The sequence below is a fragment of the Pongo abelii genome, chromosome 3, assembly GCF_028885655.2.
Source record: "Pongo abelii isolate AG06213 chromosome 3, NHGRI_mPonAbe1-v2.0_pri, whole genome shotgun sequence".
Classification (NCBI taxonomy): Eukaryota; Metazoa; Chordata; class Mammalia; order Primates; family Hominidae; genus Pongo; species Pongo abelii.
In genome coordinates, this window is record NC_071988.2 from 2250520 (window position 1) to 2272959 (window position 22440).

The 22440-nt window shown below is 39.4% G+C and overlaps 2 protein-coding genes and 1 pseudogene across 4 annotated transcripts in view; 1 reads left to right on the forward strand and 2 right to left on the reverse strand.

Annotated features, from left to right (window-relative positions):
• Positions 1-22434, reverse strand: part of POLN (DNA polymerase nu) — a 169628-nt gene extending 147194 nt beyond the window's left edge. Inside the window, exons 1-2 of one of the 2 annotated variants that reach the window (XM_054554909.2) lie at positions 21833-22411; positions 9526-9670 (exon numbers count right to left, since the gene is read on the reverse strand). In XM_054554909.2, coding sequence (XP_054410884.2) covers positions 9526-9658 — 133 coding nt within the window. In that variant the 5' untranslated portion in view covers positions 9659-9670; positions 21833-22411. Of the gene's footprint in view, positions 1-9525; positions 9671-21832 lie in introns of both variants that reach the window. The other variant, XM_063723276.1, reaches the window with a different exon arrangement.
• HAUS3 (HAUS augmin like complex subunit 3) lies at positions 11631-22440 on the reverse strand. Of its 2 annotated transcripts, none has more exons than XM_024246256.3 (5): positions 22366-22440; positions 20364-21408; positions 18927-19366; positions 16644-16872; positions 11631-12603 (listed from the first exon to the last, which is right to left on the reverse strand). In XM_024246256.3, the coding sequence occupies exons 2-5, from the start codon at positions 21270-21272 to the stop codon at positions 12370-12372; spliced, it is 1812 nt and encodes a 603-aa protein (XP_024102024.3). In that variant the 5' UTR covers positions 21273-21408; positions 22366-22440; the 3' UTR covers positions 11631-12369. The 2 variants fall into 2 exon arrangements, with proteins under 2 accessions (XP_024102024.3, XP_009238009.4); XM_009239734.4 differs by lacking the exon at positions 22366-22440 and adding an exon at positions 21833-21944.
• On the forward strand, positions 14700-14948 carry LOC112133108 (cytochrome c oxidase subunit 6B1-like; annotated as a pseudogene).

Consider the following 22440-nt stretch of genomic DNA (forward strand, 5'->3'; position numbering starts at 1 on the left):
GAAGCCGATGCTCCCCACTCCCTCATCAGCTTTCATTATTGCTTCGGTAAATAGAGCATCCAGAGCCCCCTTCTGCAGAACAATGTTACCTGCTGAGTTTCCCAGCCCTCCACAATATGACCATTCTAGCATGTCCACCTCTCCTGGCTTTTCATGCCTTCTTTTACCATCTGCCCTGGCAGTTCTAACCTTTCTACTTCACTTAGTGTGAACCCTCTCCTACAAGGAACTAAAAGCCATCCTAGCAGTATGTTGGCACCACCTCTTGGAATCTTCATCGGGTTGTCAAATCCAGTGTCTCTGAAGTGATCCCGCATAAATAAACTCTCCCTTATCCAACCTTAGTTCCACCTGCCTTGATCCAGCACCCTCAGACCCAGCCCACCATAGGTACTCTCCCAGGCCTGCTTGTATATGGCCAGTTAGGTCCTGCAGTTCCTTTGGAGTAGAATCTCTTTCGTCCCTGTGCCAGTTATCAATGTACTGCCTCCCAGCTACAAATTCGCCTCTCAGCTACAAATTCACCCCTCGTCGCACCGCATGCCCTACAGAAAATACACCTCCTTTGCCACCTGGCACGATGTTAAGCTCCATCAGCAGAGGGTGCTAGAGGGATGCTGCCAGAGAAGAGGCCTCTGGCTGCTGTGCTTTGCTTTCCTTTCTTCTTGCTCCTGCAGCTCTTAACCAGTGTACTAGACACCCATGAGCAGCCCCACTGGCCATTTCCCGGCTACTTCTGCAGACATTCTAGCCAGCCCTCCAGCAAGTTTCAGTCGATCCCTGTGGGCAGCTTCCTACTGAGTTTCACAGGCACCCCTACCAACTTCCCAGTGAGTTCAGTGATACCCCATAGGTGGGTTACCACTTGCCAGACTGACTCTGGCACTTCAGCCAATTTCTTGGCCACCCAGTGGGCTACATCCACAACCTCTGGCAGTCTGAATCTCGGCCTTGAGGGGAGAGATTCTGCTAAATTTGTCCCTTCCTTCAGCACCCCACTTCAGCCCTAGCGGGGGAAGCTGCTCCCTGTCTGCTCTTGCTGGATTCTTTAGAGTTTTCTCTAAAGCTATTCCTGGTAGCTAATCCTGCTAGTTAGTAATGCCTTAAACATTCCCTGTTCAAATTACTCCATGGTTTCTGTCCCCTGACTGGACTGTAACAGGCCCAGTACTTTTCGGCAGGGTTATTTTGTGACTTAATGACCAGGAGAGGAGGAGGGGGCAGCAAAAAAGAAAAAGCCTGAACAAAACATTTATGAATCTTTTCACAATTTCTTATGAAATGACATATGTATGCATGTGTATAACTATACAAAAAGATCTGGGGAATTATGAACTTTGTTTTTTCTGTTTCTCCCTCCCCACCCCAAAAACTTTTCCTAAAGGATTATTAAATAATGATGGAGCATGTCTTATTTTTCAAGACAGAAGCTCTCCATTGTTTTCCAGCAAAGGTGGGGGGAAGCGCTCAGGGTGGGGCCATTTCTGCAGGTCTCAGAGGTATCTGATACTCAAGATTTATTTTTTAAATAAAATTTATTATTTTTTTTTTGAAACAGGGTCTCACTCTGTTACCCAGGCTGGAGTGCAGTGGCACAATCTCAGCTCCCTGCAACCTCCACCTCCCAAGCTCAAGCAACAATCCCCCTTCCTCAGCCATCCAAATAGCTGGGATTACATGCCATCATGCCCCACTAATTTTTTGCAGAGATGAGTGTGAAAGGAAAATAAATCTTGGGAATCCCAAGTCACTAAGCTAAAGGGAAAAGTCAAGGTGGGAACTGCTTAGGGCAAACCTGCCTCCCATTCTATTCATAGTCAAATTCGATGCCTCTGAGGTTCACCTGAAACAAATGGGGATCTGATTGCTTCCTCTCCCCATTGTTTATGTAAAAATACAGATTCACTAAATTGTGTATTCAGTGGAAGGCTGATCAAGGACTCAAAAGAATGCAACCTTTTGTCTCTTACCTACTTTTTGTTTGTTTTTGAAACAGAGTCTCATTTGAAAGGGTCTCATTCTATCCTTCAGGCTGGAGTGCAGTGATGCGATCTTGGCTCACTGCAACCTCCACTTCCTGGTTCAAGCAATTCTCCCGCCTCACCCTCCCGAGTAGCTGGGATTACAGGCAGCTGCCACCATGCTCGGCTAATTTTCGATTTTTAGTAGAGACAGGGTTCCACCACGTTGGCCAGTCTGGTCTTGTACTCCTGACCTCAAGGGATCCACCCGCCTCGGCCTCCCAAAATACTGGGATTACAGCGGTGAGCTATCGCACCTGGCCCCTCTTATCTAATTCTAACCTGGAAGACCCCTCTTCAAGTTGTCCCGCCTTACCAGACCGAACCAATTACATCTTACACATATTGATGTTTCATGTCTTCCTAAAATGTTTAAAAGCAAACTACCCCCAGCCACCTTGGGCACATGTCTCAGGACTTCCTAAGGCTGTGTCATAGGCATGTCCTTAACCTAGGCAAAATAAACTTTCTAAATTGAGACCTGCCTGATACTTTGCATTCACACAGGTTTCGCCATGTTGCCCAAGCTGGTCTGATACTCAAGATTTTTTTTTTTCTTGGCTCCCTGTGGTATTTCAATTAAGATTTAAATATACCAATCCAAAGGTTCCCATCCTGTATCTCAGGGTCTGGTCCCTCTTTCTTCAGATCAAGACCTTAATCTTGGCCAGGTGGAGGTGGCTCATGCCTGTAATCCCCGCACTTTGGTAGGCTCAAGACGCCCAGGAATTCGAGACCAGACTGGGCAACATGGCGAAACCCCATGTGTACTTAAAAAACAAACAAACAAACAAACAAAACTAGCCACGTGTGCACGCCTGTAGTCTCAGCTACTTGGGAGAATCACCTGAGCCCCGGAGGCGGAGGTTAAAGTGAGCCAGATCGGACCTCCAGCCTAGGTATCGCCAAAAAACAAAAAACAAAACAAAACAAAAACCCCTAGCACACCACCAGGGCTGAAAATTCAAGTTTCTCTGGAGCAATCAGGACTAAGTCTTGGGTCTACGGCTACAGGCTGTCACTACGGCTACAGGCTGTCACTTTATAGGCTGCCCAGGAAGCCCTCCGGCTTTCACGTTTAGCCTTTAATTGCTTATCACCCACGGCCTTTTTTTTTTTTTTTTTCCCAAAGGATCTATTATTCCCAGCCACAGCCATCCAATTCCATTGTCTTCAACTGCCTTGTACTTCTCAGACGTGTAGTATTGTCCCAGCTGGTGCAGCAGCTCCCACTGGTAAGCCAGACAAACCCACCTTGAGCCAAAGTTTTAATTCCACTGCTACCATTTGTATTCCACCCACAACTTGTGATGAGGTCATCAGTGCCAGCTTACCTGAGGGAGACCAAACTCCAAAATCACATGTCTACTTTCTCAGACCACTCCTGCCACCAACTGTAGCAGATCAGGTTCCCTGAGACTGAGATTTGTCAGCAGAAAGTTTACTGGGGAATGGCCTTGGAGATCAGAAGAATTGAGCCTGGGGAAGCTGAAACGTGATACATTGCAACAAATGCCTCAGCCAATGCCACCTGACGAGGGGGGTTGGGTTGGCACAGATATATAGAAGCCATAATTACAGTCATGCAGGGATATGTTCTGAGAAATGCATCATTAGGCGATTTCATTGTTATGAAAACATCATAGATCAAGGGTCCCCAACCCCTGAATTGAGGACCAGTACCTGTCTGTAGTCTGTTAGGAACCAGGCCACACAGCAGGAGGTGAGCAGCAGGTGAGTGAGCATTCCCACCTGAGCTCCGCCTCCTGTCAGATCAGCAGCAGCATTAGATTCTCATAGGAGCAAGAACTGTACTGTGAACTGCACATGTGAGGAATAGGTTGCGAGCTCCTTATGAGAATCTACCGCCTGATGATCTTAGGTGGAACAGTTTCATCCCGAAAGCATCCACCCGACCCCCATCCCGTGGAAAAATTGTCTTCCATGAAACCAGTCCCTGGTGCCAAAAGGTTGGGGACTGCTGTCATATAGTGAACTTACACAAACCTAGATGGCATAGCTTACTACACTCCTAAGCTGTATGGTCTAGCCTGTAGCTCAAACCTGTACAGCATGTTAGTGTACTGAATACTGTAGGCAACTGTAACACAACAGTAAGTATTTGTGTATCTAAACATAGGTAAAAATACAGTATAAAAGATTAAAAAAATGGTACTTATATATAGGGCACTTACCATAAATGGAGCTTGCAGGACTGGCAGTTGCTCTGGCTGAATCAGTGAGTGGGGAGTAAGTGTGAAACCTTAGTGCATTACTGTACACTAATGTAGACTTCACAAACACTATACATTTAGGACACACTAAATTTATTTTTAAAAATTTTCTTTCTTCAATAATAAATTAACCTCAATGTACTTTAACGTTTTTTACTTTACACACTTTCATATTTTTAAACTTTTGAACTCTTTTATAACATTTACCTTGAGACAAAAACACGTTGTACAGCTTAACAAAAATATTTTTTCTTCATATCTTGATTCCATAACCTTTTCTCTATTAAGATATTTAACTTTTTAAAAAATGTTCTTAACTTGCTTGCTTAAAACTAAGACACACACACATTAGCCTAGGCCTACACAGGGTAAAGAGCATCAGTATCATCGTCTTCTACTTCTGTATCTTGTCCCCCTGGAAGGTCTTCAGAGGCACTAATACATATGGAGCTGTCACTTCCTATGATAAGAGTACCTTCTTCTGGATACCTCCTGAAGGACCTGCCTGGAGCTGTTTTACAATTAGCTTTTTTTTTCATAAGTAGGAGTACACCCTAAAATAATGATAAAAAGTATATATAGTATTGTAAATATATAAAAAGTATATATAGTATTGTAAATATATAAACCAGTAACACAGTCATTTGTTTTCAAGTACTCTGTACTACATATAATTGTATATACAATTATACATAGTATAGTACAGTGTAGTAGGCTATGCCATCTAGGTTTGTGTAAGTTGACTGTATGACATAGCTATATACTATATACAGAGTGCTATACTTTTATACACCTGGTAGTGCAGTAGGTTTGTTTATGCCAGCATCACAACAAAAACATAATGCGGCCGGGTGCGGTGGCTCATGCCTGTAATCTCAGCACTTTGGGAGGCTGAGGCGGGCGGATCACCTGAGGTCAGGAGTTCAAGATCAGCCTGGCCAACATGGTGAAACCCTGCCTCTACTAAAAAGACAAAAATTAGCCAGGCGTGGTGGCGGGCACCTGTAATGCCAGCTACTCAGGAGGCTGAGACAGGAAAATCACTTGAACTGGGAGGTGGAGATTGCAGTGAGCCGAGATTGCACCACTGCACTCCAGCCTGGGTGACAAGAGTGAAACTCTGTCTTGGGAAAAAAAAAAATGTAATGCATTGTGCTATGATAACAGGACAGCTACGATGTCACTAGGAGACAAGAATTTTTCAGATCCATCATAATATTATGGGACCACCAACATACATGCGGTCTGTTGTTGACCAAAACATCATTCATTATGTAGCGCTTGACTGTCCAGCCACATAAATTATAATCATAGAAAAAAATTAACAAAAATATAAAAGGCATATACTAAGTTGTTAACATAGGTTAACAACAAGAGAGAGGGTTCAACAAGCAAAAAAGAACTTGAACCTTCTCACAATTTTATATTAAAACGATGTATGTATGCATGTATATAAATATGTAAAAAAAAATTTTAAGAAAAATGTCTTTGGGAGGCCGAGGTGGGTGGATCACTTGAGGTCAGGAGTTTAAGACCAACCTAACCAACATGGTGAAACCCCATCTCTACTAAAAATACAAAAATTAGCCAGGCATGGTGGTGGGCGCCTGTAATACTGGCTACTCAGGAGGCTGTGGCAGGAGAATCCCTTGAACACAGGAGGGGGAGGTTTCAGTGAGCCGAGTTCACACCACTGCACTCCAGCTTGGGTGACAGAGCAAGACTCCATCTCAAAAAAAAAGAAAGAAAAGAAAAGAAAATTGTGTGGAATTACAGATTTTAGTTTTTTGTTTTTTTTTTTAAAAAAAAAAAACACTTTTCCTAACGTATTACAAAGAGACTCCCCAAAAATGTTGTGGAAAAAATTTATAATACTAAAAAAAAATAGTAGGCCAGGCACAGTAGCTCATGTCTGTAATCCCAGCACTTTGAGAGGCTGAGGCAGGAGAATCGTGTGAGCCCAGGAGTTTGAGACCAGCCTGGGCAACACAGCAAGACCTCGTCTCCACAAAAAAATAAAAAATTAGCCAGACACGGTGGTAAGTGCCTGTAGTCCCAGCTACTCAGGAGGCTGAGGTAGGAAGATTGCTTGAACCTGGGAGGTTTAGGCTGCAATGACCTGTGAACTCCAGCCTGGGCAACAGAGCAAGACCCTGTCTTGAAAAAAAAAAAAAGTAAGTTTATCTCTCTCTCATGTTCTGAGGTGAATGGTCTCAGTAGGTGGTATAGCTGTTTTTTAAAGTCACTCAGGGGCCCAAGATCCTTCTAGCATGTTGTTCCACAATCCTCTAGGACACTGTTATCATTTGCAGGGTTGGAGAAGAATCATTTCAGCTCCAACTGATGGGAAGCAAAGAGGCCAGAGAAGCAGGCAGGCTGTCTTGGAGCTTCCCTTGGAAATGGCACCTGCTGAGCTCACAACTCACTGACAGGCACCTGGCCACTTGGTCAAACCTGACTGCAACAAAACTGAGCCATGTAGTGTAATTGCGTGCCTCAGAAAACAAGGATGGATTCAACGTGGTAAGAAATGAGTAATCGCTGCCAAAAAGTTATCTGGAATAATTTAAAATGCCCATGATTATGAAGTGGTTGCCATAAAAGGCAGGATAATTAATGGTTACATTTGAGCAGGGAGAGATTTTAATTGAGAAGTAAATTTTGAGGTGTTGGCAATGTAAGTGGTAGTTACATGGATGTTCTCTTACATTAGTTTAAGTTTTGCATTTTTAGTGTTTTTCATGACAAAGCGTTTTTAAATAAAGATCTATATTTGTTTCAAGAAGATATAACAGTCCAATCTTTACTGAATGTGTATCTTGATTCACCTCAGTCAGTCTAGCAGATAAGAAAATTAGACCCCAAAATGACAAGTATCACAGGTTTAATACAGTTTGGTGTGACTTAGTGTTTGTAAAAGTAAATATTTGTAGTTTATTTCCATTAATTTCTGAGTTTAATTTCCATATTTATTTGGTATGAAATAGGCTCATGGAAATGAAAGGCTAATTTACAATATTTTTCTTAGAAGAATTTGACATAATAACAGCTCAGTATTTGACAAGAATCCAGAGTCAATTAAAACTTTAGGTCCAGCATCACTCATCAATAATCCACCAGCAATCCAACTTTAATTTGGATTCATATGATGAAGGAATAAAACTGGTGAGAATCTGTGGTGGAAAGACTCCAAGGTGGCCCTGTGATCCCTGCCTCTCGGTATCATGTCCTCACATAACCCCAAACCGCTCTGAATGTGAATGGAACTATTGATTAGCTTCTAACCAAGAGAACACACCAAAGGAAGCAGCATGTATGTGATCACATTATATAAAACTGTAATGTCAGTCTTGCTAGGGAAAGTGAGCTGCCATATTGTAGGTTGCCCACATAGAGGATCACATGACAGGAACTGGGGATGCCTTCCAGACACCAGCCAGTGAGAAACTGACACCCTTGGTCTGAAAGTCTATAAGAAACTGAATTCTGTCAACAACCATGCGAGCTTAGAAGAGAATGCTTCCCCACTGCAGCCTCAGGAGAGACACCAGACCTGGCTGACACCTGGAGTCCACCCTTGCAGAGGACCTAGCAGAGTCAGGTCCAGGCTCCTGACGCACAGAAACTGTACAACAATAATTGTGTTTTTTAATCCAGTAAGTTTGTAGTAATAATGTTATACAGCAATAGAAAATACAAATCCTTATGAAAATTCCACTATTTTTCCAAATCCAAGAGAGAAAAGTAGTATCATATCTTTTTCTATTATCTTTTCAATAACCTTAACAAACAAAAGCCAGAATTTTAACAGGGTATTTTATTTTCAGAGACGAGATCTTGCTATGTTGCCTAGGCTGGACTCGAACTCCTGGGCTCAAGTGATCGTCCCAGGCATTAACAACGTATTTTAGAACAACAATAAGAGCTTATATGAGATGGACTGACTGTCATAAATTTTTCATCAGAGCCTCATATTATAGCTGCCAGAGGCATTTCATTATTCTTACCGGTTTTTCAAGGGGAGTATATTTCCACCTCTGTCAAGTATGCACCCTTCTATTATTCAAAAAAAATATGGAATAATGTGATTATGATAGTGTCTTACACTATCAATTGCTAGGCATGTAATTCACAGTCAAAAATTCTTACCAGTTTATTGGTGACTTCTACTATAATAAAGTATATAAGCAACAGATGCCTGAATATGAATGGATCAAAACGTTAAGTGCAAATGTATCTTAATCAAGATGTGTTTACAAGAGCTTTTGTGCTAATATTCGGCAATACTCTCAATTATTTCAATGCAATTTCATTACTCAATTATATCTCACTCACTTATACCTTATTTTGTAGAAAGAGAAACGAACCACAAATTATTGGCCCAGACTTGCAAATTAAAATAAAAACTGCTTTGCTACTAGCAAAAAAAAAAACAACAACAAAAAACAAAACAAAAAAAAACACCAAAACCCCTGATGTTACAAACATTTCAGTGACATTTGTGAGCATATCACTGCTTTCACTATTTTTATTTTTCTGAGATAGAGTCTCACTCTGTCGCCCAGGCTGGAGACCTCAGCTCACTGCAAGCTCTGCCTCCTGGGTTCATGCCATTCTCCTGCCTCAGCCTCCCGAGTAGCTGGGACTACAGGCGCCTGCCACCACTCCTGGCTAATTTTTTGTATTTTTATTAGAGACAGTGTTTCACCGTGTTAGCCAGGATGGTCTCGATCTCCTGACCTCATGATTGCCCACCTCGGCCTCCCAAAGTGCTGGGATTACAGGCGTGAGCCACTGCGCCCGGCCCCACTGCTTTTACTATTATACCACATCATAAACCCATATACACTGATCCAATAATCTTTGCCACCTAAGAGTTTACATTTCTACAGCAGCATAATACACATATTGTCAAAAACATATCTCTTGTTTACCACACACAATAGCAAATACTATGTACAAGTTTGATGACCTGAGAACCAAGATTAAAGCATCTCTTTCGAAGATACTAAAATACCTGATCCAGATTCTAAGGGAATGTTTGACAGAAATAACCTGGAACAAGGAAGAGAGTGTTACATTTTTAAAGCAATGAAGGTTAAGGGAACATGAAAGTTAGCAAGCAGAAGCTCAGTCTGCACTGAATGAGTGTAAAAGGGGCAGGAGCTGGGCTTCATCTGTCTACATGCATTCCATTTTCAATTCTTAGTCTTTAGAACAATTAACATTCAAAGTATCAAGAGAAAGAAAGGTTCATAAAAATTACTTACTCTCTGTACTCTTTCCCCAAGTCTTAGAATCCACTAAATCACCTGAATGCATAGCAGACATAATCTTCTGAGCAACACTGGAGAGCGGTGTATTACAGAGATCAAAGCCTACCAATGCCTCATAATTTTCCATTTTCACAAAATCCTAAATGTAAGATTAATATAAGATAAATCCCATATATTAATTCTAAGACTATAAAACAGGAAATACAATTATTTTCAAAAATTTATATACCAACTTTCATTTAAAATGTCTATATTCATAACCACAGAAAACAGCCATCAATCATCCAATAATATAGATAGAAAGAAAAAAGCAAAATAGCTAGAGGTTTAATCCAGGTATCATAGTAAATAGATAAAGAACTTATTTTCTAGGTAACCAATTTAGAAGCAATCTACTCAAATACTTCCTGAGGTTTGAAAAATGGTATTAAATCTTCAAATAGGCTGAGCACGGCGGCTCATGCCTGTAATCCCTGCACTTTGGTAGACCGAGGCGGGTAGATCACCTCGGTCAGAAGGTCAGGAGTTCGAGACCAACCTGGCCAACATGATGAAACCCCGTCTCTACTAAAAATACAAAAAATTAACTGGGCATGGTGGCGCCTGTAATCCCAGCTACTCAGGAGGCCTGAGGCAGGAGAATCACTTGAACCCAGGAGGCAGAGGTTGCACTGAGCTGAGATCATGCCACTGTACTCCAGCCTGGGCAACAAGAGTGAAACTCCATCTCAAAAAATAAAACAAAACAAAATAAATCTTCAAATAAACATATCTAGTAACACAATGATTATAACTAACTTGGGTAATTATGGCAGACACACAACTACCATCCGTGCCTTGATCTGCCCTGCTGGCCCCCTGGGCTGAGCAAGTGAAGGTTTGGGTGGGGACAGTATAAATCAAGCATCTGGGCAGGGGCATGGTGGCTTACACCTGTAATGCCAGCACTCTGGAAGGCCAAGGCAGGTAGATCACTTGAGGTCAGGAGTTTGAGACCAGCCTGACCAACATGGTGAAACCTCGTCTCTACTGAAAATACGAAAATTAGCCAGGTGCAGTGGTGCACACCTACAATCCCATCTACTCAGGAGGCTGAAGTAGGAGAATCACTTGAACCTGGGAGGCAGAGGTTGCAGTGAGCCGAGATCATTCCGCTGAACTCCAGCCTGAGCGACAGAGTTGGACTCTGTCTCAAAAATTAACTAACTAAATAAATCAAGCATCTGGCCACACATCTAAATATGTGACACTAGTTTAAACAGAATATGCTACCATAAACCAGGAAACCAGGTAACATATTTTCCACATTTTTGGAGAAAAGAAAAATTTCAAGTAAATTCTCTATCCCAAAATAGAACAGAAAAAAATATATACAACAAAAAAAAGTTGCTCAGGTGATAGGGAGCTGATAGCAAAATCTTAAATAAAATTTATTGCTACAAAATTAAGGTTTACATAAAATTTTAAATAACATAAACACAATAATTGGCAAAATATTTTTGTTCAATGGGTTTCAAAAATCAAGAAGGTTCATCTGTCATCTAGGTATGCCTGTTTTCTGATGGTTATAGCTAAAAAATTCCATAAAGACCACCCCAAACATGTAGTTTTTAGATTGGCATTCCATATTACAAATAGGTGAGGAATATTCTTAAAGGTATTCCTACAAAGCTCACATGGTATTTATCACAGGCCATGTATAAATTGGGCACTCAAGAAGCATCTGATGTAATAACAGATGAGCTACTTCAAATTATTTTAGAGCAACGCTTAAAATATTTTTTGGTTGCCCAAATACCATTGTTAAATACAATTAAACATTTTTGCTCTTAAACTGATTAAAATAGTATCATACATCTTTTGAGCAACCACTTTTACAGAATTTTGAAATTCAAATTTCATTTGAAAGTCATTTATGATGTGTAAGTCACATTAAAGTCAAAGCACTGCTCAGCTGTCTTGTAGAAACTTTTGAGTCCCCAGAATTCAGACTCTAAAATGAATGAAGGCAGGCCAAGGAAGTCCTAATACTCTGTGGTACAAATAGGGACATTAAAACAGCCTAAAGGTCTATAGCAGGGAATTATGGAGGAATACAATTTGAGCAGCAGAATTTTATTTGACAGTCAAACATGAGGGGACTTGGCTATTTCACATATTAAGGTCTACAGATTTAAAAATGCTGACTAAAAGTTCTACACATTTTAAAATATTTAATAGCGCCTGAGCATGGTGGCTCATGCCTGTAATTCCAGCACTTTGGGAGGCCGGGAGAGGGGATCAAGAGGTCAAGAGGTCAAGAGATCAAGACCATCCTGGCCAACATGGTGAAACCCCATTTCTACTAAAAATACAAAAAAATTAGCTGGGTGTGGCGGTGCACGCCTGTAGTCCCAGCTACTCGGGAGGCTGAGGCAAGAGAATCGCTTGAACCCGGGAGGCGGAGGTTGCGGTGAGCCAAGATCGTGCCACTGCACTCCAGCCTGGAGACAGAGTGAGACTCTGTCTCAAAAAAAAATTTAACGGCAGAAAATTTCTATTTCTAAAAAGTACAGAGATAACTATACTAAAAAATATTTGCATTATGTAATAATGCTTTTTCCCTGTAAGTAAAAAATTACCAGGACTAAGTACCACTAAACATATGCTCAAGTCATCAAAAGCACTGGTATTCTGAATGTACTACATGAGAAAAAAGCCAAATTAATATAATACTTGAATTCATCAAATGAAATGTTCCATTGACCTCAAATTTTAAAAATTTAGTAGTGTTTATTATACACAGTCTTCTAATAAATAAAAGAGGACATGTAATAAAGATTCAGTTTTCAGTAATTTTCAATCTTCAAGACTAACAGCCTTAATCTTTGATTGAGTTTCTAAATTCTCCACAATATCTTTCAGATAATCTTCATCTTTTAAAAAATATACATAGAATTCTCTTTCCATTTGATGTAATTTATTATTTGCCAAAGTTTTTCTTTTTGTCTTCACATCAGCAAGAATATCAGTGAGGAGATGATTCAGCTTATTCAGTTGAGATTCAACTTGATGAAACTGCTCTGTTAACTCCTAAAAAAGGAAAATAAAAATAAAAAAATTCAAACACTTTATTCCTAACACCAATTATAAAATTAAAATATAATTTACATGGAAAGACTTTAAAGGACTGAATAACTTCCTGCAATTTTAGCAATAAATAAACCTCGATTTAAAATCCATAACAGGTTTAATATAAATTCTAAGTAAGATTAATTGCAACTTCTGATAGGTAATTTTAAGTGATTCAAAGGAAACTCTTCCTGAAGTGTACTTGATATGTAAGCTGTTCTGTGCATTCATATATTCAACAAATGCTATTGTGCCAAGTACTGTTTTAGAGATTACTGATACAAGAATAAACAAAATCTCCCTCATGGAACTTATATTCTGCTTAATAAATCAAACCTTGTTTTAGCCTATTCTCTGTTTATTCTAGACAGAAGGTACAGAGAAAGTTGAAATGAAGACCAATAAAAGAGAATTATCTCAACACAAATCTCCATTTTTCATTTTTTCATATTGTCTTACCAAATAGAATTACACTTGACATTCCATGAAAACCATCCTGACTAATCATATAATTTTCCTGCTCAAGAATCTAGCCATGCCGACCCTTCACATTTATTACAGTAAATTCAAATTCCTCAGTGTCTAGCATTTAAACCAGATTATTAACAAGTTTCCATAGCTTTCTAATCAACCATTCTACTTATAAATTTTAGCCAGTATCACCAAAGAGGTTCTCAGAAAAATCTGTTGCTCTAACTACCCTCAATTTTCCACAGCTTCTAGGCATGGTCCACAAGTATCATAATTAACTGAGGTACTTGTTATGAATACAGATTCCTGTACCCCCCAACTAGACTAAATTACTTAATCTCTGTGCAGAGCTAGGAACCTGCGTTTTGATATGCTTCCTGATGATTCTAATGTACAAGTTCAAGAATGACTACTTAAGACCTGTCATAAATGCCAATTCACAGAGCAGTACTTCTTAAAATACATATTTTTGAAAATCAAGTAATTTCACATTATATCTACATTTAGTGATCTCCTCTAAGACAAACTTGGTAAACTTGAATATACTGAGAAACAACAATCTCATCTTTACTTTCAATTAAATACTAAAGATCATACAGTTGCTAAAACAATATTGCTACAGATACTGAAGTTCGGCTTCATTAATAATAGAAACACAAGTTAAAATTGATATGGCATTTTATATCACATTGAGCTAGGGAAAAACACTAATGATACCCACTGATAAGATTAGAGTGAAATTACCATATTTTAGTGATTCTTGGATGCATTTTTTTTCACATTTTAACATATCTGAAATGAAGATGCATCTTAATCAAGAACATCATATGATTGTTTCTGGCCAGGTACTCTTAAGAAATACTTTCTCATCAACATTCTTGATATACAGTGTGGAAAACTACAGACAACTTTCGAGTCAAAAAATAACAGAAGAATTGAACATTGAAATGTGATGCTTTAGAACTACCTTAACCATTTAAATTGACTTATTTTTCTCCTTTTAACATATGCCCAAGAGTGGTATGATAAAAATCTATGTCTACCTACCCCTAAAAAGATCTTTTTTAGTAAGTATGAAAAACAAAAATTCTTAATAAGAAAATACTGTGTCGGTTTAACTAAGAGTTTTTCTTTTTTTCGCAATTCATAAAATGATGGCGTGCCATATGGTCAATGGTGTCTAGTAGACACTTAAATAGTGCTGGTAGCATTATAAACTCCTTTAAAAGGCAATCTGGCCGTATCAAAGGCAAAAAAAAGTGTATATACCACCCTGGCACAAAAAACCCCAATGATCCTATTTCCAAGAATGTATCCAGATGAAAGTATCCAACAACAAAAAGCTATATACACAAAGATACACATGATATTGTTAAAGAGCAAACAAAAGAAGAAAAAAATGAAGACTATCAAAATGTTCAATAACAATAACCAGCTACAAAATTGATGGCATAGTAATTAAATCAAGACAGTATAGTTAACATTAAAAGTTAAGAAAACTATTTAGAGAGTAAAAATGTTTATTTCATCATGCTAAGTAAAAACAAAACTATGGTCTTTGCTCAGGGTCTTTAGAAGTTAGCACCATGGCAGAAGACATGAAGGTCAAAATTAAGAACTACAGGACTGTCCCATTTGACAGACACTTCGTCAACTAGAACCAGAACATGAACTGCTGGCAGAACTACCTGGACTTCTACCACTCCAAGACGGCAATGACTGCTAAAGGGGGTGATGTCTCTGTGTGCAAATGGTACTGGCATGTGTGCAAGTCCCTCTGCCCCATATCCTTGGTCTTGACCTGGGACAAAGGCACGTTTCCTGGGAAAATCTGAACTGGCTCCACCCCACCTTTCCTCTGTTCTCCATCCTTCTCCCAGGGTGGTAAAGGGGGACCTGGGTACATGATGATCCCTACCCTGGGTCCGTGAATCAGGACTTAACTAATAATAAAAACTTACTGGAAAAGTGTAAAGAAAAGAAAACTATATGCCTTACATTACTAAGCAAAAGAAAAATGGCAAAGGAATATTAATATTAGACAAAACAATATCAAGAGAAAAAGCATCACCAGGAATAGTCATTAAGTAATGCTAAATGCTTTGATTCACTGCAATTTAAAACGACCAGGATAATTATTCACTGCAATTTTAAACCTGGATATAACTTATAAAATAGACTCAAAATACATAGAGAAAAAAATGATACACAACTACATGGAGAAATTTTCTTCGTTTTTGAGACCGAGTCTTGCTCTGTCGCCCAGGCTGGAGTGCAGTGGCGCGATCTTGGCTCACTGCAATCTTTGCCTCCCTGGTTCAAGGGAGTCTCCTGCGTCAGCCTCCCAAGTAGCTGGGATTACAGTCACCCGCCACCACACCCAGCTAATTTTTGTATTTTTAGTAGAGATGGGGTTTCCCCACCTTGGCCAGGCTGGTCCTGAACTCCTGACCTTGTGATCCACCCGCCTCGGCCTCCCAAAGTGCTGGGATTATAGGCGTGAGCCACCGCACCCGGCCTATGTGGAGAAATTTTCAAATCCACCATCATAGTGGAAATTTTTACACAATTCTCAATAGATCAAGAAGACAAAAATCAGTAATGGGAGACGTTTCAAAAAACAAATCACAGATACCACTTCACACCCGTTGGGATGGCTACTGTTTTAAAAACCACAGGAAATAACAAGTGTTGGCAAAGATGTGGAGAAACTGGAATTGTGCAGCTGTGAGACATATAAGACTATCATAGCAGTATGATCTATAGTAACAAAAACTGTAAATAACCTAAATGTCTGTCAATCTAACAGATAACTGCATTGTGGAATATCATATAATGGAATACTAACTATACAAAAGAGAAAACTATGAATGAACTATATAGCTTTACGTGTATCAACATGAGTGAGTCTCAAAAACATGTTAAGCCATTGAAAAAGCAAGCAAGTCATTGAAGGATACATACCTTCAATATACACGCCTTTGGTATAACACCACCAGTGTAATAACAGCACATAAAGTTCAACAACATATAAAACTAAATACACAGTCTAGGAATATATATATACGTGTGTATGTGTGTGTGTAATTAAACTATACATAAAAGCAAGAAAATAATGAACAAAATTAAGCATGGTAGTTACTCTTTGAAGATGAGAGAGGAATTATATTAGGAGGAGCATGTACCATTAAGTGTACACAGAGGATTTTAAAGCTATAAAGGCAATCCTGTGTTTGCTGAGTGAAAAAAATACAGAGGCGGTTTTATTTATTTTTTAACACTAATATAAACATTACATATCCTTTTGTGTCTGAAAAATTATATACATTTTTAAATTTCTGTGCACACTCATCAAAACTATCTGAAAAACATATTTATATGTGAACAAAAATTAGGAGATATAGAAATACACTTTATATTAAGGCAATGAAATTGGGGTAATATTTTCCACATGTTAACATTTTATTTAATATCTTTTACAACAAGCATTTTTTTAAAAAGCATTTTCAACTACTATGGCAAATACCCACCTGATCACTAAGCAAAAGCTTATTTCCTCCTTGATACAAAGTATCACAAAGCATGTCCACATCCTTATTCCGTTTGGACAGAAAGAAAGAATGTTCTTGAGCAGATACTGCCAACTGATCTTGTACTAAAGAAACATTCTGTTTCAATTTCTCAGCCACTTCCTCAAGGTTTCCATGGGTTAGAAACAATTCTTTTTTCTTATTTTCTCCCTCTAAAAGTTGGTAAAGCCTAAAATGTAAAAATTAAAATTACAGGGAAAAATTACCAAGTCAGCATCATTTTCAAAATTACAATCCACTGTATTGGCGCATTTGTGGGGACAGCTAAGTAACAACTTATAAAAATATTGGCCGGGTATGGTAGCTCACGCCTGTAATCCTAGCACTTTGGGAGGCCAAGGCGGGCAGATTGCCCGAGCTCAGGAGTTCGAGACCAGCCTGGGCAACACGGTGAAACCCCATCTCCACTAAAATACAAAAAAAAAGTTGGCCGGGCATGGCGGCATGCACCTATTGTCCCAGCTACTCGGGTGGCTGAGGCAGGAGGATTCCTTGAACCCGGGAGGCAGAGGTTGCAGTGAACCAAGATTGTGCCACTGCACTCCAGCCTGGGCGACAGAGTGAGACTCTGTCTCCAAAAAATAATAATAATATTCTAACTACTACATTAGATAAACAGTCTACTACTGAATTCCCAGTTTCCCCACCATCCAAGTTTTAGATATAAAATTCTTCTGAACTTTAACTGCCACTAACGTACTTCAAAGTGCACTTCAGAGATAACCTCCAAAGAAAACACTTGTCTCATAGAATATAACTATGATGTAGTAGAAACAACAACAGGCTATGGCTCATGCCTGTAATCCCAGCATTGTGGGAGGGTTACTTGAGCCCAGGAGTTCAAGACCAGACTTGGCAACATATTGAAGCCCCACCTCTACAATTTTTTTTTTTTTTAATTAGCCAGGCATGGTGGCACGTGCCTGTAGTCCTAACTACTCAGGAAGTTGAGGCAGGAGGATCACTTGAGCCCAGGAGCTGGAGGTTGCAGTGAGCTATCATCACACCACTGCACTCCCACCTAGGCAAGAGAGTGAGACCTTGTCTCAAAAGGAAAGAAAGGGAAGGGAAGGAAGGGAAAGAAGAGAGAAAGAGAGAGAAAGAGAGAGAAAGGGAGAGGAAGGGAAAGGAAGGAAAGGAAGGAGGGAAGGAAGGAAAAAACAAGAAAGCAAGCAAGCAAGCAATGAATTTCAAACAGAAGACCTAGGTCTAGGTCTGAGTTTTCTGTTATGTGAAACCTAGGGCAAATCAATCTCTGAGACTTATTTCCACATCTTAACTACTACACATCTTAACCTACCTATACTACAGGATTGTAGTGGGATTAAAAGAGAAAAACTAAACTTGTAAACAATGTAAAATATAAAAATATATGTAAAATTTAAACAATGTAAAATGTAAATAGTTACCTAAATAGCTATAATAGTAAACTTTTGCTCAGAATTTTTTAAATAGTTATTTTATCAAGTTGTAACAGACTTCCTAAAACTGGTTCAATCCCAAAGCTGCCAATTACAGTCTTACAGATGTAACTACACAATTCCAGGGGTATCATTCACATAGATCATTATGTCAATGGTACCCCCTGAAATTGTGCAATGAGGCAACCCTATCCAGGCCCCTCATTTTATTAATAAGAAAACAAAAAGATTAGATGCTTTTACCCTAGTCCTGGAGAAAAATGAGGAGTAGGAGCCAGATTTTTGAGGTCTTAAGACTACTTTAGCCCTCCAATTTTCAGTATCACTCTGCCATCAATTGCTCAGATATCCAGATGAAGCTTGGGAGCTAGCATTCATTCTCAATGATTCTCCTGACTACACACAGAAATGAAGTCTTCTCCCCTCTCTACTGCTACCTTCTCCAAATGCAGTCAATCCCCTGCCCAGCAACACCTACTATGCTGAGCTGTATTCAAACTTCCTGCCCAAAATCTAAAATAAGGTATATAAATAATGATGCCTAAAGGGGAATAAGCCCATTCATTCCTCCAACTCATCCACTTAAGCTATAAAGTAGCTATTTTCAGATCTAACATAAATGGAAAAGGCAGCAAAAAAATTAAAAATGAAAAAAAAAAGCATATGAAAATGGAAAAAAAATAGGCCAAAAGTGAAATGCAAAGAATTGTTAAAAACTTCCAAAATTTTAGCTCAAACTCTCTCTAGTATTTTGCAAAAACAAAAGGAAATATTGACTAAAGAAACAATGAAGCATATGTACCTATGAGTAGAATAATCCTTAGTATCAATGGTATTCCTTGGATTTATCTGCTGAGAAACTGATGGATCTGTTAACATTTCTAATTGCTTGTAGAGCATCATGTTACTTTGACTGAGTTCTTGAACCAAATTTTCAAGTTGACGATATATGTCCCGATGCTTTCTTAATTCAATTTCATATGATAACTGTAGAAGTTCAAATGATGCCTTTTGTTTTATTAATTGATTTAAAACTAACTCTTGTCTTGCTGTATAATAATCTTGTTTAGCAATCTGCAGATCAAAATCTCCCTTTACCACTGGCATATTCAATAACTGGGCATTCTCTCTTACCACAGCAGGTAAACTTCTGTCTTTTATTTGAGTGATCTGTTTTTCAAGTTTCATAATCTCACTGGTCAAGCTAGAAATTTTAGCATCCAAATTTTCTTTGTCCACAGCCTATACAAAGAAAAGCAATTACATTTCAAACTGCATGCCTAAATTTGAAATCATCATAAGATTATTTTCACTTTCCACTTTAGGTGACCAGATAATAAGCTCAATGAATGAAAACTAATTTAATATTCATATAAACAAAAATTACAGTTTAAAAGGGAAAAAATGTGGACTAAGTTAAGGGTATGAATTACTAAATTTTACTGCTATTACTACCATATATATAGTAATAGCTACCAAAATAGAGATCTTATTATACTTCTTTTAATCAGAATCATTATTAATAGCACACTATTCACTGAATCCCAGTGTATGCTACTAGTTTTTCTTAAGTTAAAATTACCTCAATAGGTCCTAGTCAGCCAGTTGATTTTAGTACTTCTACATAATTATTGGATTTCCTATATCATTCAAATTTTTTGTCAGCTATAGAAACGAACTTGGTGCTGATATTCAGATTCAGAAAAGTTACATTTTTACTCAAGTATCTAGCAGTTATATTACCAAGAAAACAAGCTCTCCAAGAGTGCAGAGAGACATCTGCAATACATCTATCCATATATTCTCAAAAAGAAATCAGTTTCAGTCTACTGAACCTGGACCTCTGACTTCATGAGCACTATGCTCTGGTTGGAGCAAACGAGGCAGAATACCCATAATAAAGCAATTAGTTTCTAGCCACATCTTAAAAAGAAAATCTCAGTCCAGTCTGTATCTGCATTACACAAATTTAAAATTCAGGATGCAAATTAAAGCACTTTTGTTTAAAATAAACTAGATAATGTGGTTGAGATTATAATTACTATTGCTGCCCTCCATTAACATATGGATCTATTTGTATGAAACATTGACACAGATCACAAATAAGCACTGAACAAAACGAAAATAAAATGTAATCTCTTATTAGATGCACCATTCTAAAGTACTTTAACAGCAATATTATATCCTCTATTCCTAACAATAATTACAATGTGAATCCAATCTCATTTCTTATGCTTACCTTGCTGGTTAGGCTATGAAGACTCTCCTCTGCCCATTTTATACTTGACTTCATGCTCGAATTACTTGCTTTCAAGTGAATTAACTGATGTTGAGTACAAATGTATGCGAGCTGCAGTCTAGCCATCTCTAGTCTTCTCTCCTCAAGGATTTCTTGATTATCACAAATAGATGGTGTCTGTATATCTAAAAGTTGAAAATTGTCTTCATTTGAACTTTCAACTACTTCATGTATACCCTGAAAGAACTGTTTTTTGGTATACAAAGTTAATGCTGCTGTGCTTTGCTCTTCCTGACTTAGGTATTTTTCCAAGGAAAACTGCGATAAAAATACCAGTGGATTTGTCCCTTGATCTAAATTAGAATGTCTGAAGAACATCATCAATTGTGTAACTTCATCAGTAAGAGCCTGAAGTTCATTACTGATCTTAGTGATCATTGCATTTAGAATTCCTTGACTCTGCTTCAGCTTTTTAGTGGCTTCTTCTTCTTTAGCATTTAACCTCAGAGATTTGTGGCTAGTTACTGAAGCCATCAATTGACATTTATTACGTCGCTGAATTTTTAGGTTCTTTAATTTCAGTAGAGTTTGAACCTCATCCTCTAATTTCTCCAGCTCTTTATCATCCAGCCTAGGTGTCTTCAAATCAGAAGTTTTACACGTTTTAAGAGCTTCATCCAACGCCGCCCCTTCTAGGATAGGCTTGCCTGATTTCTGAAGAATGCTAAAAGCTTCCAATTCTCTTTCAGACAACACGTTCTGTTCATTCACATTCCCACAAAACCACTTCAGAAACGATTCATTTTCAACGCCCTCAAACAACCAGTCAAAGTCTTCTCCATTAAGATTATCAGCTTTGGGATAACCAATTTTTTTTAATGTTTCCACAAACTCATTTCCACAACTCATGGTTTAACTACCCCAATTTTGTATGGGTTTACGGTGTTGATTTTTAGAAAATAAATCCAAGCAGAAAAAAAGCTACGTTTTATACCAAGTCCACAGAGAAGGAAAAATATATTTTTAGAATCTATAATGATTCCTCCTGGGGGGAAGAAAACAAGTATTAGACCACAAATATGACGACAGCATTTTTAAAAAGAAGACACAGATAAATATCACATGATATCCAAGAGCGGGATAACTGACAGGTAGTCGTAGCTGCAATGTTTGATGATGATAAAGAGAAACAGAAACAATTAGGCTAGTTCTCAGAAAACCGCAACAGTAACGAAAATTAATTAACAAGAAAGTGGGTCTATTTGGATCCATTTTATCTTTTTTCCAAAGATAAAATGGTTTAAAATGCATTACACTTTATAGAGCAACATTTGTTTTTAATTCAAAATAAATGGATCCAAACAAACCCAAGCCACCAGGAGGCTAGGCAGCCTCTCTTCCCTGCCCTCCGTACGTAAGAAAACGCAAATAAGTATGGCACATCTTCCGAAGATCAACTAAATATTTACCTCAACGACTCGTCGGGCAAGGCTCCACCTCCAGAGTCCACCACCGCGACGCGGAGAACAGCAGGCGCAGCAGGGCAACGCGCGGCCACAATTAAGGGTGCGTCGGACCGGCCTTCAGCCAGCGCTGAGGCAGCCCCGACGCCCGGGCCGCGCGAACCCCAGAGGCGGCGGCAGGCCCCAGGGATCCGCGGCCCCAAGGCCGCGATACACCTGACGCGCCAGCGGCAAAACCTTCCTTCCGAGGGTCACCCAGCTGTGACACCTAAGCACGCTAACAAAACAAACGCACAAGCCCACCGAATCGCCGTCGACACCGGGCTGCAGAAGCCGGGGGTGACAGGCCCCGCGCAGCCTCCGCCTCAGCTCCTCGCCCAGCGGACCGGGCCGTGATCCCCGGGCAGCTGCTGCTGCAGCACCTGGAAGGAGCCCCCAGGAGCGCAGGAGAAAAAGAGGCAGCTGGGTGCAGACGGGGATCGCGGCCACTCCTCCAGCCCCACACCCCGGCGCCCAGAACCGAGGCCCGCGTCAGTCACCTCAGGAAGCTCCGCTCGCTTCTCACAGGAGCCCGCCACCACCGCCCTCCGTGCCCCGCGCGCCTCGCACTGCCT